A 19,436-nucleotide genomic window follows, 5' to 3' on the forward strand; every position below is an offset into this window, starting at 1 on the left:
TTAGTCATCTCCTTCATCTTCCTCTTCTTCCTCCCCCTCATTATCATATTCATCCTCTTTACTTTCATCCTCATCCCCTGCTTCATCAATGTCTTCCAATCCTTCTTTCTCTTCATCATCATCATCACCTTTCTCTCCTCCCCTTTCCTCATCATTCATGTCGGGAATCAAGCAGTACTGTCATGGTTTGGCCAAACATCATCTTTGATGACCTCTCCTAACTCATCTGCACCTGCATCAGAATGGGGAGTTCCCGTCATGGTTAATGAATCCGACTAGGAACCATGAGGTTGCGGGTTTGATCCCTCGCCTTGCTCAGTGGGTTAACGATCCGGCATTGCCGTGAGCTTTGGTGTAGGTTGCAGACGCGGCTCGGATCCCGCGTTGCTGTGGCTCTGGCGTAGGCTGGTGGCTACAGCTCCAATTGGACCCCTAGCCTGGGAACCTCCATATGCCACGGGAGAGGCCCAAGAAATAGCAAAAAAAAAAAAAAAAAAAAAAAAAAAAGAATGATCAGTAAACTAGGTGAAGAAGCTGTCTGGTGCCTCATGCTGTCTCTTCCTGCAGCTGGCTTTTTTTTTTTTTTTCTTTCTTTCTTTTTTCTTTTCTTTTTCTTTTTTAGGTCCACACCTGCAGCATATGGAGGTTCCCAGGCTAGGGGTTGAATCCGAGCTATAGCCACTGGCCTACACCACAGCCGCAGCAGATTCGATCTGTGTCTCCAACCTACACCACAGTTCAACGCCTGGATCCCTAACCCACTGAGCGAGGCCAGGGATCGAACCTGTGGCCTCATGGATCCTAGTCAGATTCATTTCCACTGAGCCATGACATGAACTCTTTCCTGCTGCTGGCTTTAGTCTGCATTTGATTTGAACGTTTTGTCAAATCCTTTCCAAACTGGGTTTCAGTGGACTTTGAAGATGGCTCACCACTCTCATTCAGATGAAATTCTTTGGCAAGATCTTTATTTTTGAAGTAAGGGTTTTCATCAAAATAAAAATCTATTCTGTAGCCTGACTTAATATCTTCAAATTCTGTCACTTAAACTCTTGTCAGATAATGCAGCACCTCTTCATCCTCCTCCCCAAGCAGTGCAGACACTTGTGGGTGGTTGACAAATATTGTTACTCCAAAATCTGGGGGTTTAGCGATTAATTTTGACCTCTTCTGAAAAAATGATCAGTGCAGTTTGTTGTATTTCTGTTCTGCTTTCAAAATCTCTTTGGCTTATTCATTAAATGTCTATTTCATTTTGCAATCCATCAATATGTTCAATTGTTTCTTGCTGTTCTTTTTCTTTCTTTGGCAAGTAGGAAGTTTCCTCTGGCCTGGGTACAGGAATCAGTTTCTTTCTTTTTTCTTTTCTCTCTCTCTCTCTTTTTTTTTTTTTTTTTTTTTTTTAGGTTTTTAGGGCCACACCCATGGCATATGGAAGTTCTCAGGCTAGGGGTCTAATCGGAGCTGAATCTGCCAGCCTATACCACAGCCACAGCAACATCAGATCCAATCAGCATCTGTGACCTACACCACAGCTCATGGCAATGCCAGAGCCAGATCCTTAACCTGCTGAGCAAGGCCAGGGATTGAACTCAGAACTTCATGGTTCCTAGTCAGATTCGTTTCCACTGCTCCACGATGGAAACTCCTCTTTGGTTTCTTTGTTTGAGGCAGAAGTGCACATCCTGTTTGGGGGCCTTGCTATGAGAAGAAGCGAGAATCCGCTAAGGGGAAGAAGCCCATTGAAGAAGCTCTGAGAACTCTGAAATGGGCTTTTTCAAACATGCAATTTATTTTTTTTTATTGTTTATTAGAGAAAAATTTTTTAATTACTCTAATGCATTTATCACATCTGTAGTTGTATAATGATCATAACAATCTAATTTCACAGGATTTCCATCTCACAGCCCAAGCACATTCCCCCCACCCCCCAAACTGTCTCCTCCGGAGACCATAAGTTTTTCAATGTCTGTGAGTCAGCATCTATTCTGCAAAGAAGTTCATTCTGTCCTTTTTTCAGATTCCACATGTCAGTGAAAGAATTTGATGTTGGTGTCTCATTGTATGGCTGACTTCACTTAGCATGATAGTTTCTAGGTCCATCCATGTTGCTAAAAATGCCAGTATTTCATTCTTTTTAATGGCTGAGTAATATTCCATCATGTACATGTACCACATCTTCTTGATCCAATCCTCTGCCTATGGACATTTAGGTTGTTTCCATGTTTTGGCTATTGTAAATAGTGCTGCAATGAACATCGGAGTACATGAGTCTTTGTGAGTCGTGGTTTTCTCTGGATAGATGCCCAGGAGTGGGATTGCTGGATCAAATGGTAGTTCTATTTTTAGTTTTCTGAGGAATCTCCATCCTGTTTTCCACAGTGGTTGCACCAATTTACAATCCCACCAACAGTGCACTAGGGTTCCTTTTCCCCATCCCCTCTCCAGCACTTATTGTTTGTAGACTTTTGGATGATGGCCATTCTGGCTGGTGCAAGGTGGTACCTCAGAGTGGTTTTGATTTGCATCTCTCTAATAGTGAGCAATGTTGAACATCTTTTCATGTGTTTCTCAGCCATCTGTATGCCTTCTTTGGAGAACTGTCTGTTTAGATCTTCTGCCCATTCTTTGATAGGCTTGTTTGTTTTTTGGTATGGAGCTGCAGAAGTTATTTATAAATTTTGGAGATTAATCCCTTATCCATCGATTCACTTGCAAAGATTTTCTCCCATTCTGTGGGTTGTCTTTTTGTGTTGTTTAGGGTTTCCTTTGCTGTGCATAAACTTTGAAGTTTGATTAGGTCCCATTTGTTTATTTTTGTTTTTGTTGTCAATAATCTGAGAGGTGGATCTGAGAAGACGTTGCTGTCATTTATGTTGGAGAGTGTTTGGCCTATGTTTTCCTCTAGGAGTTTTATAGTGTCTGGTCTTATATCTAGGCCTTTAATCCATTTGGAGTTTATTTTTGTGTATGGTGTTAGGGAGTGTTCTAATTTCATTCTTTTCCATGTGGCTGTCCAGTTTTCCCAGCACCACTTATTGAACAAGCTGTCCTTTCTCCATTGTATAGTCTTGCCTCCTTTGTCATAGATTAGTTGGCTGTAGGTGGGTGGGTTTAATTCTGGGCTTTCTATCCTGTTCCACTGTCTTTGTGCCAGTACCATGGAGTTTTGACGACTGTTGCTTTGTAGTATAGTCTGAAGTACAGGAGCCTGATTCCTCCAGCTCTGTTTTTCTCTTTCAGGATATCTTTGGCTATTCTGGGTCATATGCAATTTATTATTATTACTGTCTTTTTACAGCTGCACTTGGGGCATATGGAAGTTCCCGGGCTAGGGGTTGAACCATAGCCACAGCAATGCTGGATCTGAGCCACATCTATGACCTATACCACAGCTTTGAAGCCAGGCCATATCCTTAACCCACTGAGCAAGGCCAGGGATTAAACCCACAACCTCATGGATACTAGTCACGTCCTTAGCCCCCTGAGCCACAATGGAAACTCCAGTGTATGATCCTTTTAGTGTGCTATTGAATTTGTTTGGCTAGCATTTCGTTGAGAATTTTTGCATCTATATTCACAGGGATATTGGCCTATAGTTTTCTTTGCTTGTGATGTCCTTATCTGGCCTTGATATCAGGGTAATGCTGACCTCATCAAATGAGTTTGGGAGTGTCCCCTCCTCAGTTTTTTTAAGTTTGAGAAGGATTGGCATTATTTATTAATTATTTTTTTGCTTTTTAGGGCCACACGTGCGGCATATCGAAGTTTCCCTAGCCTGGCTAGGGGTCAGACCAGAACTGCAGCTGCAGCTGCCAGCCTATGTCACAGAACTGCGGGATCTGAACCATCTGTGACCTATGCCACAGCTCAAAGCAATGCCTGATCCTTAACCCACCAAGTAAAGCCAGGGATTGAACCTGCATTCTCATGGATACTAGTCAGGTGCATTACTGTGTTACTGCTAAGCCATGGAAATTCCCTGGCATGACATCTTTAAATGTTTGGTAAATGGCTCTCGGGTGCGGCCCTAAAAAAAAAGACAAAAGACCAAAAAAAAAAAAAAGGTTTGGTAGAATTCATCAGATAAACCATCTGGGCTTTTCTTGCTGGGAAGTTTTTGATTACTGATTCAATCTTCTTATTTGTGATTAAGCCTTTTAGATTTTCTATTTCTTCATGATTCAGGCTTGATAGCTTATATATTTCTATGAATTTATCCATTGCTTCTAGGTTGTCCAATTTGTTGGTGTATATTTGTTCATAGCAGTCTTTTCTGATCCTCTGTAGTGCTGTGGTATCAGTTATAACTGCCTCTTCTTTTTTCTTTCTTTTTTCCTTGTTCAGTCACACCCTTAGCATATGGAAGTTCTCAGGCCAGGGATCGAATCCAAGCTGGAGGGGTGCCCCATGTCACAATTGGCAACAATGCCAGATCCTTAACCCACTGCACCAGGCTAGAGATCAAACCAGCACCTCCAAAGAGAAAGGCCGGATCATTAACCCACTGCGCCACATCGGGAACTTCCGTTTTCTTTTCTTTTTTCTTCTTTTTTTTTTTTTTTGTCTTTTTTTTTTTCTGTCTTTTTGTCTTTTCCAGGCCATACCTGCAGCATATGGAAGTTCCCAGGCTAGAGGTCGAATCAGAGCTGTAGCTGCCGGCCTACGACAGAGCTACAGCCACAGCAACGCCAGATCCGAGCTGTGTCTGCGACCTACACCACAGCTCATGGCAACACTGGATCCTTAACCCACTGAGCGAGGCTAGGGATTGAACCCACAACCTCATGGTTCCTAGTCGGATTCATTAACCACTGAGCCATGATGGGAACTCCCCATTTTCTTTCATTTATAATTTTATTTCAGTCCTATCTCTCTCTTTCTCACTTTCTTTTTTTTATATACTAACCTGACATCAGTTTGAATTCTTTATTTATCTTGTAATCTTGCAAACAGCCATTCATTTAATTCATAGCTAAGCATTTCCCCCCTCAATTTTACCTTCACTGAATGTCTAAAATTTTCTTAAAAAGAAACACATTTAAAGTATAATTTATTTCTTCTCTAGGAAATCTTGAGCTCCATTATTTTTAGATTTATAGAAGTACTTACTAGTTTCTATAAGGTAGTCAAAATAGAAGCTTCTTTAAATTTGAGAAACTTCTACTTTCCTCAGGTACCAAAACTCCAGGAGTGGCTCTTTGCTCCGAAGGAAAATAACCCTTGTGTCTGCAGAACCATCTCCATTCCCTTTCTTCCCAGTAGGCACACCTATCAGTGAAGAATTTTTTTTTTTTTTTAGGGCTTCACCTGAGGCATATGAAAGTTCCCAGGCTAGCTGTCAAATCCGAGCTGAATCTGCCAGCCTATACCACAGCCACAGCAATGCAGGATCAAAGCTGTGTTTGTGACCTACCTACACTGCAGCTCACGGCAATGCCAGATCCTTAATCCACTGAGTGAGGCCAGGAATCAAACTTGCATCCTGATGGATACTAGTCAGGTTCTTAACCTGCTGAGCCACAATGGGAACTCCCAATGAAGAATCTTCATCTGCCCAGGATGAGGGTATTTTTACCTCTTTCACTCTGTGATGCATGCAACAGCTCCTCTCCCTCCCTCCATGGCCCAGTTGGTGACAAGGCAGACTCTGTGGGCAAGGGCCAAGCTGCAGCTGCCGGAACCCTCTTTTCAGCATTCCCCTCACTGCCTCTGGAAGCCCTGCAGAGCCTAAGTCATTGCTCTGGCCCATCAATGGGAAAGTTCCAATCGTTCATGATGGTGGCCATTCTACCTCACATCTCAGCCCACCAGCCTTTGCTGCCTTCCCTTCTTCCTTCTGGCTTTTCCATAAGTCACTGTGCTATGATTTCAGTAGATTAAGTAAAAAAATTTATTACAGAAGATAGCAATGCTGGAGTCCTCTGGTGGCTCAGCAGGTTAAGGATCTGGCATTGTCACTGCTATGGCTTGGGTCGCTGCTACAGCATGGGTTCTATCCCTGGCCCAGGAATTTCCACCTGCCACAGGCACAGCCAAAAACCAAAATAGAACAACAACAAAAAAAGACAGTAAGTAATGCTAGAAGGAAAGAATGAAGAAAACCAGCACGTGGTGATTAGAGCCCATATTGGCATAACCAGAGTCAAGCAATGACACAGAATGAGCAATCAGCTGTGACTGGCAGCTGACACCATAGCAACTCCAGCCAGGACAGGGCAAAAACAAAACAAACAAACAAAAAACAGTCAGCAACCCCATTATGGTACCTGAATATCTTACATTCTAGAGTTTCTAGAGAGCTCAAATTTTATTATGTTGATTGCTGTTTACCAGTAAAGCTTTTCTGTTATAGAACAGATTTTCTTATTCACGCATACGTCATTTGTCTTTGATTCTCTTGTCTATCCTTGGCCACTGGCCCAGTAGAAGCCTTGTACCATGATGCAGGATATACCACTCTTTGACTCAAGCAAGAAAGGCAACTGTCCTGAGCAGATCTAAAGTACTCCTCCTAAAAATAAATAAATAAATAAATAAATAAATAAATAAATAAAGTACCCCTCCTCACCTTCCCACCCCAGGGACTTGCTTATCTGGAGCCCACATTGACTCCTAGACCTGGGCTACTAAAGTGGTTTTCTAATCATTGCCAACCAGAAAACTATGTGTTACTGGTTCACAACATGCTAAATATAGAAACTGAAGCAAGCATTTAGAAACTTTTATCATAATTTGACCTTGCAGCAACTTCCAAGCTCCCGATCATCTTCCATTGTATTGTTGGTTTTTTGTTTTTTGTTTTTCTGCTTTTAAGGGCCGCACCCACAGCACATGGAGGTTCCCAGGCTAGGGGTCTAATGAGAGCTACAGCCACCGGCCTACACCACAGCCACAGCAATGCAGGATCCAAGCCTCATCTGTGACCTATACCACAGCTCACGGCAACGCCGGATCCTTAACCCGCTGAGCAAGGCCAGGGATGGAACCTACAACCTCATGGTTCCTAGTCGGATTTGTTTCTGCTGCGCCATTACGGGAACTCCAGTATAATACATTGTATTGTTAGTTCCAATGCTTGTAAAATACATTGCGTTTTGCGAAAGCTGGCCATTCACCAGAAGCACTGTTTTAGACACTGGTGTTTTCTGCCCAAATAGCCCTAAACCCACATCAGGGTCTCTGCAGGCCTCTGCCTGGGATGTCCTCCGGTGGATAGACCCCTCTACAGGTTTGAACACCTGGCCCCAATAGATGGCCAGGAACCACTGTTCATAGGGATGCAGATGGAGCTTGAACTTGTGAGCGTGAAGCACCTCACAGTGCAGAATGGAGGGTGGGGAGAGGAATGCAAAGGAAAAGGGGGCAGGCTGAGGCTTGGGGAGCCCTGAGTTCTAAATCCAAATCTGCCCTTCCAAGTTGTTACAAAGATGTATCTGTCAAGATGGAAGGAGAGAACATACTTGAAGAGACTGTCAGCCTGCTTTCTTAAGGCCTCAGGACTCCGATAAGTGGTACGTGGGCTTCCATCTGTTACTTGTACTGGGGCGCATAAATGTACCAGGAGTCCTGCCTTGGGCATCCCTGGATAGACAGCTGAGAAGCCCGTTAAACTGCATGTCCTCTGTAAGGACACATGAATAGTTTCTTGCATAGCTTTCAAAGGGATCCTGAGACAATATGATTAAGAACCACTGGCTGAGATATTGCAGGAAATTTGCTGGACAAATTGGCCTGTTCTACTATGCTAATTCCAAAGGCAGAGTCAAGGGCTGTCTCTCCCTCTTCTTGCCGTGGGGCAGAACTAGATAGAGAACAGCCTTCATCAGTAGCCAGCATTCTTCCTAGATCCTTCGTATTTCCACCTCCCAATGACAAATTGAAATTACAAAGGAGTGTCGACTGAAAAAAAAAAAAAATCCCCCCAAATGCACAGCTTAAAAGTGTCAAGGTGTGTTTTATTCACAGATCTCACTGAGGACAATAGATCAGGACACAGCCTCTCATATAGCTCAGAGGTAAGGGAGGAGCCAGGACATATAGTTTTTGCTGAAAAAAAAAACCAAACAAAAACAGTAGTCAAACATCCAAAGATTACTGCTAATCACAAAAACACAAACATCTCAAGTTAATGGCTTTAGTGCTTTTGTGTGTATGGGAAGATGCAAGCAATTGGGCACACTGAAATTATTCCTTTGATATGCATCTTAACTACCTACGGTGTGTTTTTCTCCATCCCGAATCCCATGAGGGTGCAACACTGCACAGGCTGCAGTGGCTGATGACTTGATGGTGGCAATATTCATTGTTTACTGAAATGGCAGGCAACATTTTTTTATCAACAAGAATAATCACAGTTCAGGCATTCAAAAATGGAGTCTTGGAATTCCCTGGTGGCCTAGTGGTTAGGACTCAGCACATTCACTGCTGCAGTCCAGGTTCAATCCCTGGTCTAGGAACTGAGATCCCAAATTAAGCTGCTGCATGCTGCAGACCAAAAACAAACAAACAAAGAAACACCCAAAAATGGTGTCAGGAGGCCATTGAGGATCTAGCCATGGAGACAGATCTTTGCTTGACTGAGAACTTCAACTTTTCTTTGAACCGTTCTAAACCCAAGGACCATTGCCAGGGTATTCAAAACAACACCTGCCAGCTGCAATCTTATGGTCTCAAGGTCTTCTCCTGTAATTATGCAGCCCTTTCAGACTCCATTCAATCCTTACATAACCAGTTTCCTTACTTCTTGACAGCTCCAACTATAATTTTTTTTTTTTTTTACAGCCATATCTGCAGCATATGGACGTTCCTGGGCCAGGGGTCGAATCAGAGCTGCAGCTGCAGCTGAGTTGTGGCAGTGTTGGATCCTTAACTCACTGAGCCACAATGGGAATTCCCTCCAACTATAATTTTTTTTTTTTTTCATTTTTTTTTTTTTTTTTGTATTTTGTCTTTTTTGTTGTTGTTGTTGTTGTTGTTGCTATTTCTTGGGCCGCTCCCGCGGCATATGGAGGTTCCCAGGCTAGGGGTCTAATTGGAGCTGTAGCCACCGGCCTACACCAGAGCCACAGCAACGCGGGATCCGAGCCGCGTCTGCAGCCTACACCACAGCTCACGGCAACGCCGGATCGTTAACCCACTGAGCAAGGGCAGGGACCGAACCCGCAACCTCATGGTTCCTAGTCGGATTCGTTAACCACTGCGCCACGACGGGAACTCCTATAATTCTTGATTAATTCAGGTAACTAACTGCAGTCTTACAGTTTTTGCCCTTTAGAAGCTTCCACATTTTTCAGTCCCACAGAACATAATTCAAATGCTTCTTGAATCTCTGTCTCCTAGGCTGCAGTTCTAACAAGCCCCAAATAAATACTTTTTAATTTCAACCAGGTTTCTGTTTCTAAAATTTGGGTTAACACTCCCACAGATCAGACTTGCTGCATTTCTAGGAGTCATCTTTCCCCTCCAGCAAAAAGACTTAACCCTCAGGTCCAAGCTCCACAGCAGCCGCTGGCCTTCTGCCATGCAGGTGGGTGAGCCTGGGCAATGTGAGAAACAGAGGCATACATGGCTTCTAGCATCTCTTCCTGAGCCGGGAGCAGGTGTTTAGACCTGCAGCCCTGGCACAGCAGCTCTATACTGAGGCATTTCCTGCTGCACACAAGGCGGAGGGTGACTGCGAAGAGAGGCACAGGGCTCGCACAAGGAAGCTGAGCAGAGACAAGATGGTTGCACACAGAAGGAGCGAGACGGTCTTTTCCTTCCACCTGCACCCCCTCCTCACATCCATCAGTCCCTGCGTAAACCTGGGCCTCTTTTCCATCTCTTCCCAGTACTTTTCCCATACGAGTCCCTGCTGGGTCCTAGGAGACAGAAAGCCAATCTTTCCCAGGATGGCTGGGGCCTCTGATTCCTGCAGTTGCGGCAGAATAGATTTCTGCAGTCTCCAGCCCAGGCAGAGTGCAAGCTGACTTAGCTAAGGGGGAATCTCATTCTCCATCCAGAAACACTTACTTTTTTAGCTTCCCCCACCCCCACCCCCACACCTGTAGCATGCAGAAGTTCCCAGGCCAGGGATCTATCTGGTCACAACAACAAGCCAAGTCACAGCAGTGACACCACCAGATCCTTAGTCTACTGCACCACGAGGGAACTCCAGAAACACTCATTTCTTTGTGTATGTGTGTCTTTTTACGGCAGCACCTGTGGCATATAGAAGCTCCCAGGCTAGGGGTTGAATTGGAGCTGTAGCCGCCCGCCTACGTACACCACAGCCACAGCAACATGGGATCTGAGCCACAGCTGCGACCTACACCACCGCTGGCAGCAACGCCAGATCCTTAACCCGCTGAGGGAGGCCAGGAATCGAACCTGTGTCTTCAAGGATACTAGTCAGATTTGTTTCTGCTGAGCCACAACGGGAACTCGGGAAACATTCATTTCTTAAGGGGAAACACTCCATAATGTTTTTGTGGAGAGACAGATTCCAGGCCCCAGGAAATGTTTAGGGAAGACTTCCCCTGCCTCAACCCAGCAAGATGAAGGCTACACCTTCCAGAGCTGGCCCAGCAGCTGCCTCTGCGAGGCATCTCCCAGGAAACTGGAAAGCTTCCAGGAGGTGTTGGGAGAGTCAGACAGGACTCTCACTGGGGTTGGGACATAGTCCTTCAAGATAAGATGAAGCTCCAGAGGAGAGTCTGTCCTGGAGCCTGGAACAAGCCACCTTTTCTTTCACTGGACACGGTCAGAGCCACCCCCACCACTCTCATCGCTGACCTTAGGATGTAACTCCCCTACACGATGTAAAAGCTTGGGTGCAGCCTTCCTGAGTTCCAAGAAATGAGATAAGAGGGAGGAATCAGTTCCTCCCTTTAGCTCCAGAGCTCGGGCTGCAAGTGCAGGGAATCTCCTAATAACTGATCCCTCCTGAGTGGCCATCACAGTCCAGAGTCCTGGGCCTTTATAGTGACTCCCTCCCCTGTGCTTGAGGGGGTGGTGCCAGGGGGATGCTGCAGCCACCAGGCTGTCTGACCTGAGCACCCTGGTCTCTCCCCATCGCCTCCTGCAGCACCGAGAAATGTGCTATCACCCAGGCTTTCTGGCCAAAAAATGTCTTTGTGTTTTGAATCCCAACCTAAATGGCCCCTCCTTGGGAGCAGAAATTTGTTCACAATCACTTAGGAAATACTGGCTCAGGACATTGCAGTTTAACTCATTTCGTGCTAAACATCAAGACGAGATAGACAACATGGAACGTGGTGGTGCCAGAGCAGATGTGTGGTGTCTTCTCCAGGACTTGTGTGTCTGGCTTTGGTGACTGGGAGGTAGAGCATCACTCACTGAGATAGAGGATGTCGGAGGAGGAGCAGGTGGGTGCTGGGGGAAGTCATGTTCACTGGGGGGCGTGTTGAATGTGAGGGGCTGCTGGGTCATCCAAGTGGAAAAGTCCAATGGCTGGTTGAACACAGGGGCTAGAGCACGAGGGGGAGCAGGGAGAAGTCCAATCTGGAGGTGAATGATGGTGACTCTCCCCCCCCCCCTTTTTTTTTTTTTTTTTGTCTTTTTGTCTTTTTCTAGGGCCGCACCCGCAGTATATGGAGGTTCCCAGGCTACGGTCTAATCGGAGCTGTAGCCGCCGGCCTATGCCACAGCCACAGTAACGCCAGATCCGAACCACGTCTGCGACCTACACCACAGCTCACAGCAACGCTGGATCCTTAACTCACTGAGTGAGGCCCGGGATCAAACCTACAACCTCATGGTTCCTAGTCGGATTCGTTAACCACTGAGCCACGATGGGAACTCCTCCCAAATCTCATTTAACCAAAGGGTTTAGATGGGGCCCTTTGAGGACCCTGCACAGAGCAGAAGGGCTCAGAGCCATAAATGGCGCCCTGAGGGAAAAGAGCAGAGGAAGGGGCTCCAGGAAAGGAGACCAAAAGGGAGCAGCCAGAGAAACAGAAGTGAAACCCAGAGAAGGTTTTTGTTTTTTGTTTTTAAACCCCACGGAGGGCAGAGTTTCAAGGAAAAAAGTCAACCAAATCAAATGACTAAGAGATTGCAAATTAGATCAGACTTGGAAATGTCGACTGGACTTGGCCACAGGAAGGTCAAAGGCAGTTTTGGTGAGAGCATTTCAGGGGTGGGTCAAGGAGGAGCCAGACCGCAGGGAGTGCAGGAAGGGGTCAAGGACACAGACACAGATCCTAAGTGGTTTGGGGGGTGGGGGCAGGTGGAGAAGAAAGCTGAGCATTATTTGGTAAAGGTCGGAACCGTGGGGGAGGGGACAGGGAAGGTAAAGAGGACAATCTGGGAAGGTGAGAGAAGCCAGGAGCCAGAGCACAGGCTGCGGTGCATTCAACCCCGCCTCTGAGGAGCGGAAGGAGTTCTTTTCCTCTGTGAAGTAGGAGGTAGAGCCATCTGCTGAGGGGAGGGTGGGAGGTGGGGGAAGGAGGCGAGCAGAGAGGTGGAAGGCCTCGTTAGCGAGGCAGAGAAGGAAAGTGAGCAGAGATGCACAGCCTCGCCTTGTCTTGCTCGGATGGGCCTGCCGAGGGGCAGATGTGAACGCCCAGCTCCTCTTCGCAACTCGGCCACGCGGCTTCTTCCTTCCACGTGGACGCTCAGCACAGCGATGGCAGAGGATCCAGCCTCACAGTGTTGCTGGGCCAAGTGGTTACTATCAGACTCTGAGCTGGGATGGGAAGCAAGCGAGAGCCCACCCAGAGCTGTGTGACCAGAAGAAAGGGAAGAGTTTGTAATGCGTATTGAGAGGTGAGGTGAAGGGCCGGGGAGCTTTTGGAGGTGACACCCATGACAGTGGGTGCCCAAGGGAGCATGCTCTTTCGTGGAGAAGAGGCGAATGCCCTCAGAAACAAGGCCACAGAGTTCCCGTCGTGGCGCAGCGGAAACGAATCCAACTAGGAACCATGAGGTTGCGGTTTTGATCTCTGGCCTCACTCATGGGGTTAAGGATCGGGAGGTGCCGTGAGCTCTGGTGTAGGTCGCAGATACAGCTCTGGTTAGACCTCTAGCCTGGGAACGTCCATACGCCGCAAGCGCAGCCCTTAAAAAAAGCAAAAAAAAAAAAAAAAGAAAAAGAAAAAGAAAAAGAAATAAGGAGGCCAAGGAAGAACAAAGCCAGGACATCAGACAGCTCTTTTACCCACACAGTCTTGACAAGCAACCAGAAGACAGTCAGCCAGGAGCCCAAGTCCTCATGAGCACAGGGAAGGAAGAAGGAAATCAAGGAGAACAAGAAGGTTATCTGAGCGGCAGGAGACTCAGACTCAGGCTTACAGAGAGATGGAAGAAAACACGTCTGGAGGCGGCAGGAGAGGAAAGGTCATGCGGTCCTTGGAGTTCCCATCACGGCTCAGTGGTTAAAGAATCCGACTAGGAACCATGAGGTTGCGGGTTCGATCCCTGGCCTTGCTCAGTGGGTTAAGGATCTGGCATTGCCGTGAGCTGTGGTGTAGGCCGCAGACGCGGCTCAGATCCTGCATTGCTGTGGCTGTGGCGTAGGCCGGCAGCTACAGCTCTGATTACATCCCTAGCCTGGGAACCTCCATATGCTGTGGGAGCGGCCCTAGAAAAGGCAAAAAGACAAAGAAGAAAAAAAGGAAAAAAAAAAAAAAAATCACGTGGGCCTTGCCCCTCAGATGCATAAAGTGGGATCCTGGGAGAGGGGAGACCTCACCCGATCATTTGAGGAGGAGTAGGGAGAACATGCTCTCCCTAGTTAAAGGGCATTGCCTCCACCCCCTGAAACCTCTCCTGCAGTCAGCATTGGGGATGAGGAGCAGGGCTGAGGATGCAAAGTAGCTGTCACAGGGTCAGGGGGCATCAGCCCTTGGTTGGGTAAAGGAGACAAGAACAAGAAAGCTGGGAGCCTAACCAGCCTCAAGGGACTAAAGCCTGTTTCTATGCTCTAGACGTGGGGGGATTGAGACCACTTGCTGCCTGAGACTTAGGGGTCCAGAAAGACCCTGGAGAAATGCTGATTTGCACCTGGACAGGCTCCTCCTGTATGGAGGTAGGTACTAGGTGGTGTCCTGGGGTCTGTATGTTTTCCTTGCCCGGGACTATTCCTCATTAAGAGGAAGAGTGACCTGATGTCTACATCTTTGCTCCAAGCTTAAGCATCTACCTGGAAGTCTATTTTTGAGAAGGAAGAAGGGGAGGAAGAGGAAGGATTGTGATGGTGACAGAAAGGACTGGTGAGGTCAGAAGAGGACAGGTGGGGGTGGGGGGGTTAGATGGACATCAGAGTCCTGTGCTAGCCCTGGGCTCTCCTGGGTTCCCCGACCCCGGGAGCAAAGCTCACCTTAGCTGCTAAACTTCAATTCCTGCAGTCTTGCTCTCTAACACTTAAGCTCCTTAATGTTTAGTTCTGTGAAAAGCCAGGAAGATGGGAGGCTGAGACCTGTGCCAAGGGGAAAGGCAAGGGGTGGGGGTAAAAGGAAAAATCAAATATTTACCTGGTGCTTCTTCCCTACACATACCCAACTGTCTAGTGCGTATTAGGAACGAGAGTTTGGCTTGTGCCTGGAAAAGCAAACGGTCAAGGTCCTAAGCACCCAGCTGAACACAGAGTCCCGTGACCTGCCGCAGTCCCACCCCCTGCCCCATCTCCCAGCTGAAGCTCAGATCGCGGGAGGTGTGCTGACAGAGGGGCGGCCCTACCCACCAGTCAGACCCCGTTGTCTCCACTTCTGCCCATATCTACCCACTCACCTTCATTTAAGAAAGTTTCTGTCTTTACTTTTACCACCAGTCTTGGTTAAACCTCAGAAAAGAGACAAACTGCACACTTCTCAGAAATCGGAATTTTATAAAAAGGCATTTTTCTCTTATATCCATAAAATGATATAATTTTTGCAAGTATAGAAATGTGTCATAAATTATACAGAATGTTCCTTAATTACAGTTCAATGCAACTTGGTACTTTCCTCCCTCCCTAAAAAATGAGAGAGAACCAAAAAAATAATATATATATAACTGTATATATATATATATATATTTATATTTATATAATATAGACAAACCAAATATGAAAAAAAATCTTTTCCTCTTTGGTATAAAAATCAGACTCTCACCTTGAGAGACACACAAACAGACATGATGTTGGGTTTGTAAACCGTGTGGCCTAAAGGAATTTCCCTGTCACGCTTTCCCCGCCCCCACTCCCTGCCCACCCACCCGCCTCACCACGACCCACCTCCAATTCCCTTGGGACCCCCACGTCGACCGTTTGAGATCTCCATACCCCACACTCCCAGCTCCACACCATTCCTGAGTAACTCCCTCCCCTACCAAAGACAAGGAAGCAGTTCTTCCCAAGACAGATTTGGCAGCCAACTTGGGAGACACCGAACTTGGGGAAGAGCTTCCTAGGTGCAGATGGAGACGAAGGACAGGCGAGCCCAGGCTCTGCTGTGCAGACTAAGCCGGGCACGGAGCGGAGCGGCCGTCTCCCCTGCTCCGCCCCCACCAGACCCCCCAGCTCCTGCCCAATGACAGGCCTGGAGCGGGTGGGACCCCTTGTTTACCGGAAGGGAGAAGCAGAGGTCAGCTTCCCTTCAGCCTCACCTCACAGTGCTCAGCTTCCCCTTTCGGGCCACTTCAGGTCCTGGGGGGCAGGTGCAGGAAAACACCAATGAGGAGGGAGAAGGGAAGTCGGGACGGACTCTGCTAATGAACCTGGGTCTAAATTTAAAATTAAAGAACATGTTTTTCGGCCTACATTTCATACCCCGCTTTAGGTCACTGAGACGGATGGGGCCACTTTCCCAGGCTCCAGCCCAATACCAGCAGGACTTACGGAATCCAGGAGTTGAGATACACGTGTTGGGGAGGGGGTGGCACTTCACTCTCAGGGTGAGGAAGGACAGGACCAGACCCTCCTGTAGACTCTGGCTGACAGGCACCTCCCTCCTTGGTCGGCCTCTTTGTCCCTCACGGGCATCAGCCGCTGGAGGGCTCCTCCCCAACCATTCCACATCCAGCCAGGCTGGGGCACCCGTATGTGCCAGCCTCCTCTCCCCCAGGAGAGTTAAGACACCAACCACGACATAAAAGTCACACAAAGGCCTCCTCCACTTGCCAAATAAAAAAGACAAAACCAAACTGGACACAAACACAAATCAAGGAGAGACACACACACACACACTGTGAGGGGCCCAGGGCCCCAGCAGGTCTCTGGCTTCCCGGCATGATACATTCTTGTGTAATTCAGGAACGGGGGCTCTGGGGCCCCTCTGGGGAGCGGGAGTAAAAAAATACAGAGATTATCGTCTCCCTGTGGACTCCCAGGCAGGGCAGAGGCAGACAAAATCTCTCACAGTTTTTTCTTCTGTTTTTGGTTCCACATCTGATCCCCCACTGGGGCCGGTTCCCAATGCCCAGCTCCGACTCTGCCTTTGGGGCCTGCCCCCTCCACCCTCCCAGCTGCTGGGAGGACCCTCAGCTGGGGACGCACCCGTGGCTCCTAGAGGGACCAGCAGGACAGAGTCTACAGGGGAGACGGGATGAGGACCTAGGCAAGGAAAGAGGACCCGCAGTTCCGAGACGCTGTCCCCTCGGTGGCCGGCCAGCCCCACGTGCGCTGATCACCAGCACGGGGCGTCCCTGTCCCAGCCTTTACCCCTTGAGGGGCTTGTCAGCCCCTGCACTGGGGCTGCTGGCGCTGTCACTCTTCTTCCTGCGCAGGCTCTCAATCCAGCTGGAGCTGGAGCGGGTGGTGAAGCTGGAGAGCGCCAGGGAGCTAAGCCGCATGTTTTTGCCAGACATGATGAGCTCCCCGAAGCCCTCCTGGTGGGAGAAGGCGTAGCCGGAGCGCCGGGAACCCGTGCGGCCCACCCGCCGCATGCAGCGGTGCTGGGCCTTCTGCTTCTTCCTCACCAGCTGGGTATAGCGGACCTGGCGGGGCAGCGGGAGGGAAGCAGCCTGTTAGTGGGGCAGTATCTCCACGGAGAAGGGATCCAGAGCCCCTGCCCAAGGGGAGGGCTGAGGACCACACCCACACACTTAGCAGAAACTGCAGCCTTGGAGTTCCCAGCATAGCTCAGTGGTTAACAAACCCAACTAGCATCCAGGAGGACGCGGGTTTGATTCCTGACCTCACTCAGTGGGTGAAGGATCCGGCGTTGCTGTGAGCTGTGGTGTAGGTCACAGACACGGCTCAGATCCCAAGTTGCTGTGGCTCTGGCGCAGGCTGGCGGCTGCAGCTCCGATTCAACCCCTAGCCTGGGAACCTCCACATGCATCGAGTGCGGCCCTAAAAAGACCAAAAAAAAAAAAAAAAAGACACTGCAGCCTCAGGCATGTTTAAGCCCAGATGCTTTCAGACACCCCGTCCGTCTCCAGACGGCCCAGCTTCTCACCGTGTCCGAGAGATCGGGCTTCAGGTTCAGCCTGAGGAATCGAAAGGCGACCACAGGCATGATGCAGACGACTGTGGTGAGCACGATGGTCAGCCACACAGTGGGCTGGGCCAGGGTGTTCTGGGCATTACCTGTGAACAGAGGAGTCAGCGGTCTCACGAGTCACAAAGCAGGCGGAGGGCAGCCCCCTGGGTTTCCCATTTCTTTTTCTGGCAGCCCCACTTCCTCAGTCTCAAAATCTATGTCATCCCCGGATCATTAACATGCTGAGCCACCAGGGAATACCCCTGCTTGATGTTCCCTATAGGACTTAAAAGTTTCTGGCATTCATATCTGTTAACTTGTAAATAGTTTGTCTCTCTCTCTTTTTTTGGTCACCCTGCAGCACGTGGAGTCCCAGGCCAGGGACGCCGTTGATCCTGTTGAGTCACAGTGGGAACTCCTATTTGTCTCTCTTACTGAAATATACGATCCAAGAGGGCAAGGATTTTGCCTGTTTTGTTAACTGCTGCAGCCCCAGCATCCAGGAGGGTGGTGACTGAATGCCCCCTGGATGAGTGAATGAAGAGATCTAGTACAGATGCCAAGATTGGAAAATCAGCCTTTCACCTCATACCTCCCAACCAGCCCCTCTTGGCCACCCACGCAGCCCCTGCACCAGTTCTGAAGAGTCTTGCACTCGATCGCTACAGTAGCTTCCTCACTGGCGGTCACTGAAACATTCATCTTTCTAAAGTAATCCTTTGATGCCATTCTCCACTCTGTCTTTTAAAAAAGAGCGAGAGACACTCCTGGACGTCAAATGCAAACCTGACAGCCTGGCATTCTGGCACCTCAAGCGGCCTGCCTTCCTGGCCTCTCTTCCACTGCTCCTCAGTGGGTACTCCTGCCTCACCCTAGCTGGAGCACTCTCTATTCCCTAGAAACCACCGGCCTTCTTACACTTCCAGCTCTCTGACATGGGATCTGGCTCCCCAGTTCTGGCTGCACTCTCAGCAGCCCCCTCTGTGGGACCATCCCATAGTCATTTCGGGGACCGTGAAGCCTGCTGACCATTGGCCTCCCACGCCTGGCAGGGCTATTCTTCCTTTTCATGAATATGGAGGTCTCCAGGGGGCAGCGTCTGGGTTAGATACACCTGATTCCCACAGCACCTTGCGGAATACCTGGCACATAAGTGTTGAATAAACACCTACCTACCCTGTTAGTTCCAGAACAGCTGGGATTCCTCACTGATTCAAGAGGAAGCCACGGGGACTCACCCACAAACCGGAACTGGTTCGGAAACATGTCAAAGAGCCCATTGCTGTGCATGGCAAAGAGGATGGCAAAGTAAACGGCCAGGCTACCCCAGATGAAGAAGTGGTTGATGGCTGTCCAGTAGCCAGTATCCAGCCCAATCTGCAAAAAAACAGTTGTCACAGGCAGAAGGAGCATCTCCCCAAAACTCCGTCCCCCCCTCCCAGACACAGAACTGTAGTGCTCAGGGCAGCCCCAGGGACAGGAGGCTCACTCCTTCCAGAGGTGCGGGGTCTTCCTGGATCACCTCATACCTGCACACTGACCACGATGACCAGGGACGTGGCCACCGTGACTGCAAAGGACTGGTAGTCAGCCAGCTGGGTACCATCATCTCGAGTGGCCTCAGCAAACACCCCATAGGGGATGAAGAACATGAGCACGGATGTATAGATGCCCTGGGCGATGCAGATGAAGAATTCCCGCTTGTTGAAGAGGAGGTTCAGCTGGCCTGGCTCATACAGCTTGGGGTACTCCATGCTCCGCTGCTCTGGGACATCCTGTGGGCAGAGGGCCGGATGGCACGGGAGGCCTCAGACGCTGTAGTCTTAATTCAGGATGGCCAAGGGCAGACTCCATCCCTGCCTCCTTTTCTCTAAATTCTTCAACAGCTAAGCCCAATCTCAAGCCAGCTACCCCTCATCAATCTTTGCTCGGCGGCCCAGGGGAGTTACAGGGCAGGTGCGGCTGAGAGGGAGAACCAGCCACACCCTGCCCAGCCCAAAGAACTGCCTTCTCAGGGACCACAGGCTTGGG

The 19,436-nt window shown here is 48.7% G+C and overlaps 1 protein-coding gene and 1 pseudogene across 4 annotated transcripts in view; both read right to left on the bottom strand.

Moving 5' to 3' along the window:
• Positions 1–16,000, bottom strand: LOC100737036 (uncharacterized; annotated as a pseudogene).
• ATP8B2 (ATPase phospholipid transporting 8B2) overlaps positions 14,811–19,436 on the bottom strand; it is a 22,632-nt gene continuing 18,006 nt past the window's right edge. For all 4 annotated transcript variants that reach the window (XM_021089757.2, XM_021089758.2, XM_085022868.1 and 1 more), the window contains 4 exons: positions 18,935–19,180; positions 18,644–18,782; positions 17,382–17,512; positions 14,811–16,917 (listed from right to left, as the gene is read on the bottom strand). In XM_021089757.2, the coding sequence (XP_020945416.1) occupies positions 16,639–16,917; positions 17,382–17,512; positions 18,644–18,782; positions 18,935–19,180 (795 nt within the window). In that variant the 3' untranslated portion in view covers positions 14,811–16,638. The remainder of the gene's footprint in view (positions 16,918–17,381; positions 17,513–18,643; positions 18,783–18,934; positions 19,181–19,436) is intronic.

This window comes from Sus scrofa, chromosome 4, assembly GCF_054392235.1.
Source record: "Sus scrofa isolate SSC_HxYL_T2T_F1_AM1 chromosome 4, Sscrofa_HxYL_maternal_Yorkshire_Landrace_v2.0, whole genome shotgun sequence".
Classification (NCBI taxonomy): domain Eukaryota; kingdom Metazoa; phylum Chordata; class Mammalia; order Artiodactyla; family Suidae; genus Sus; species Sus scrofa.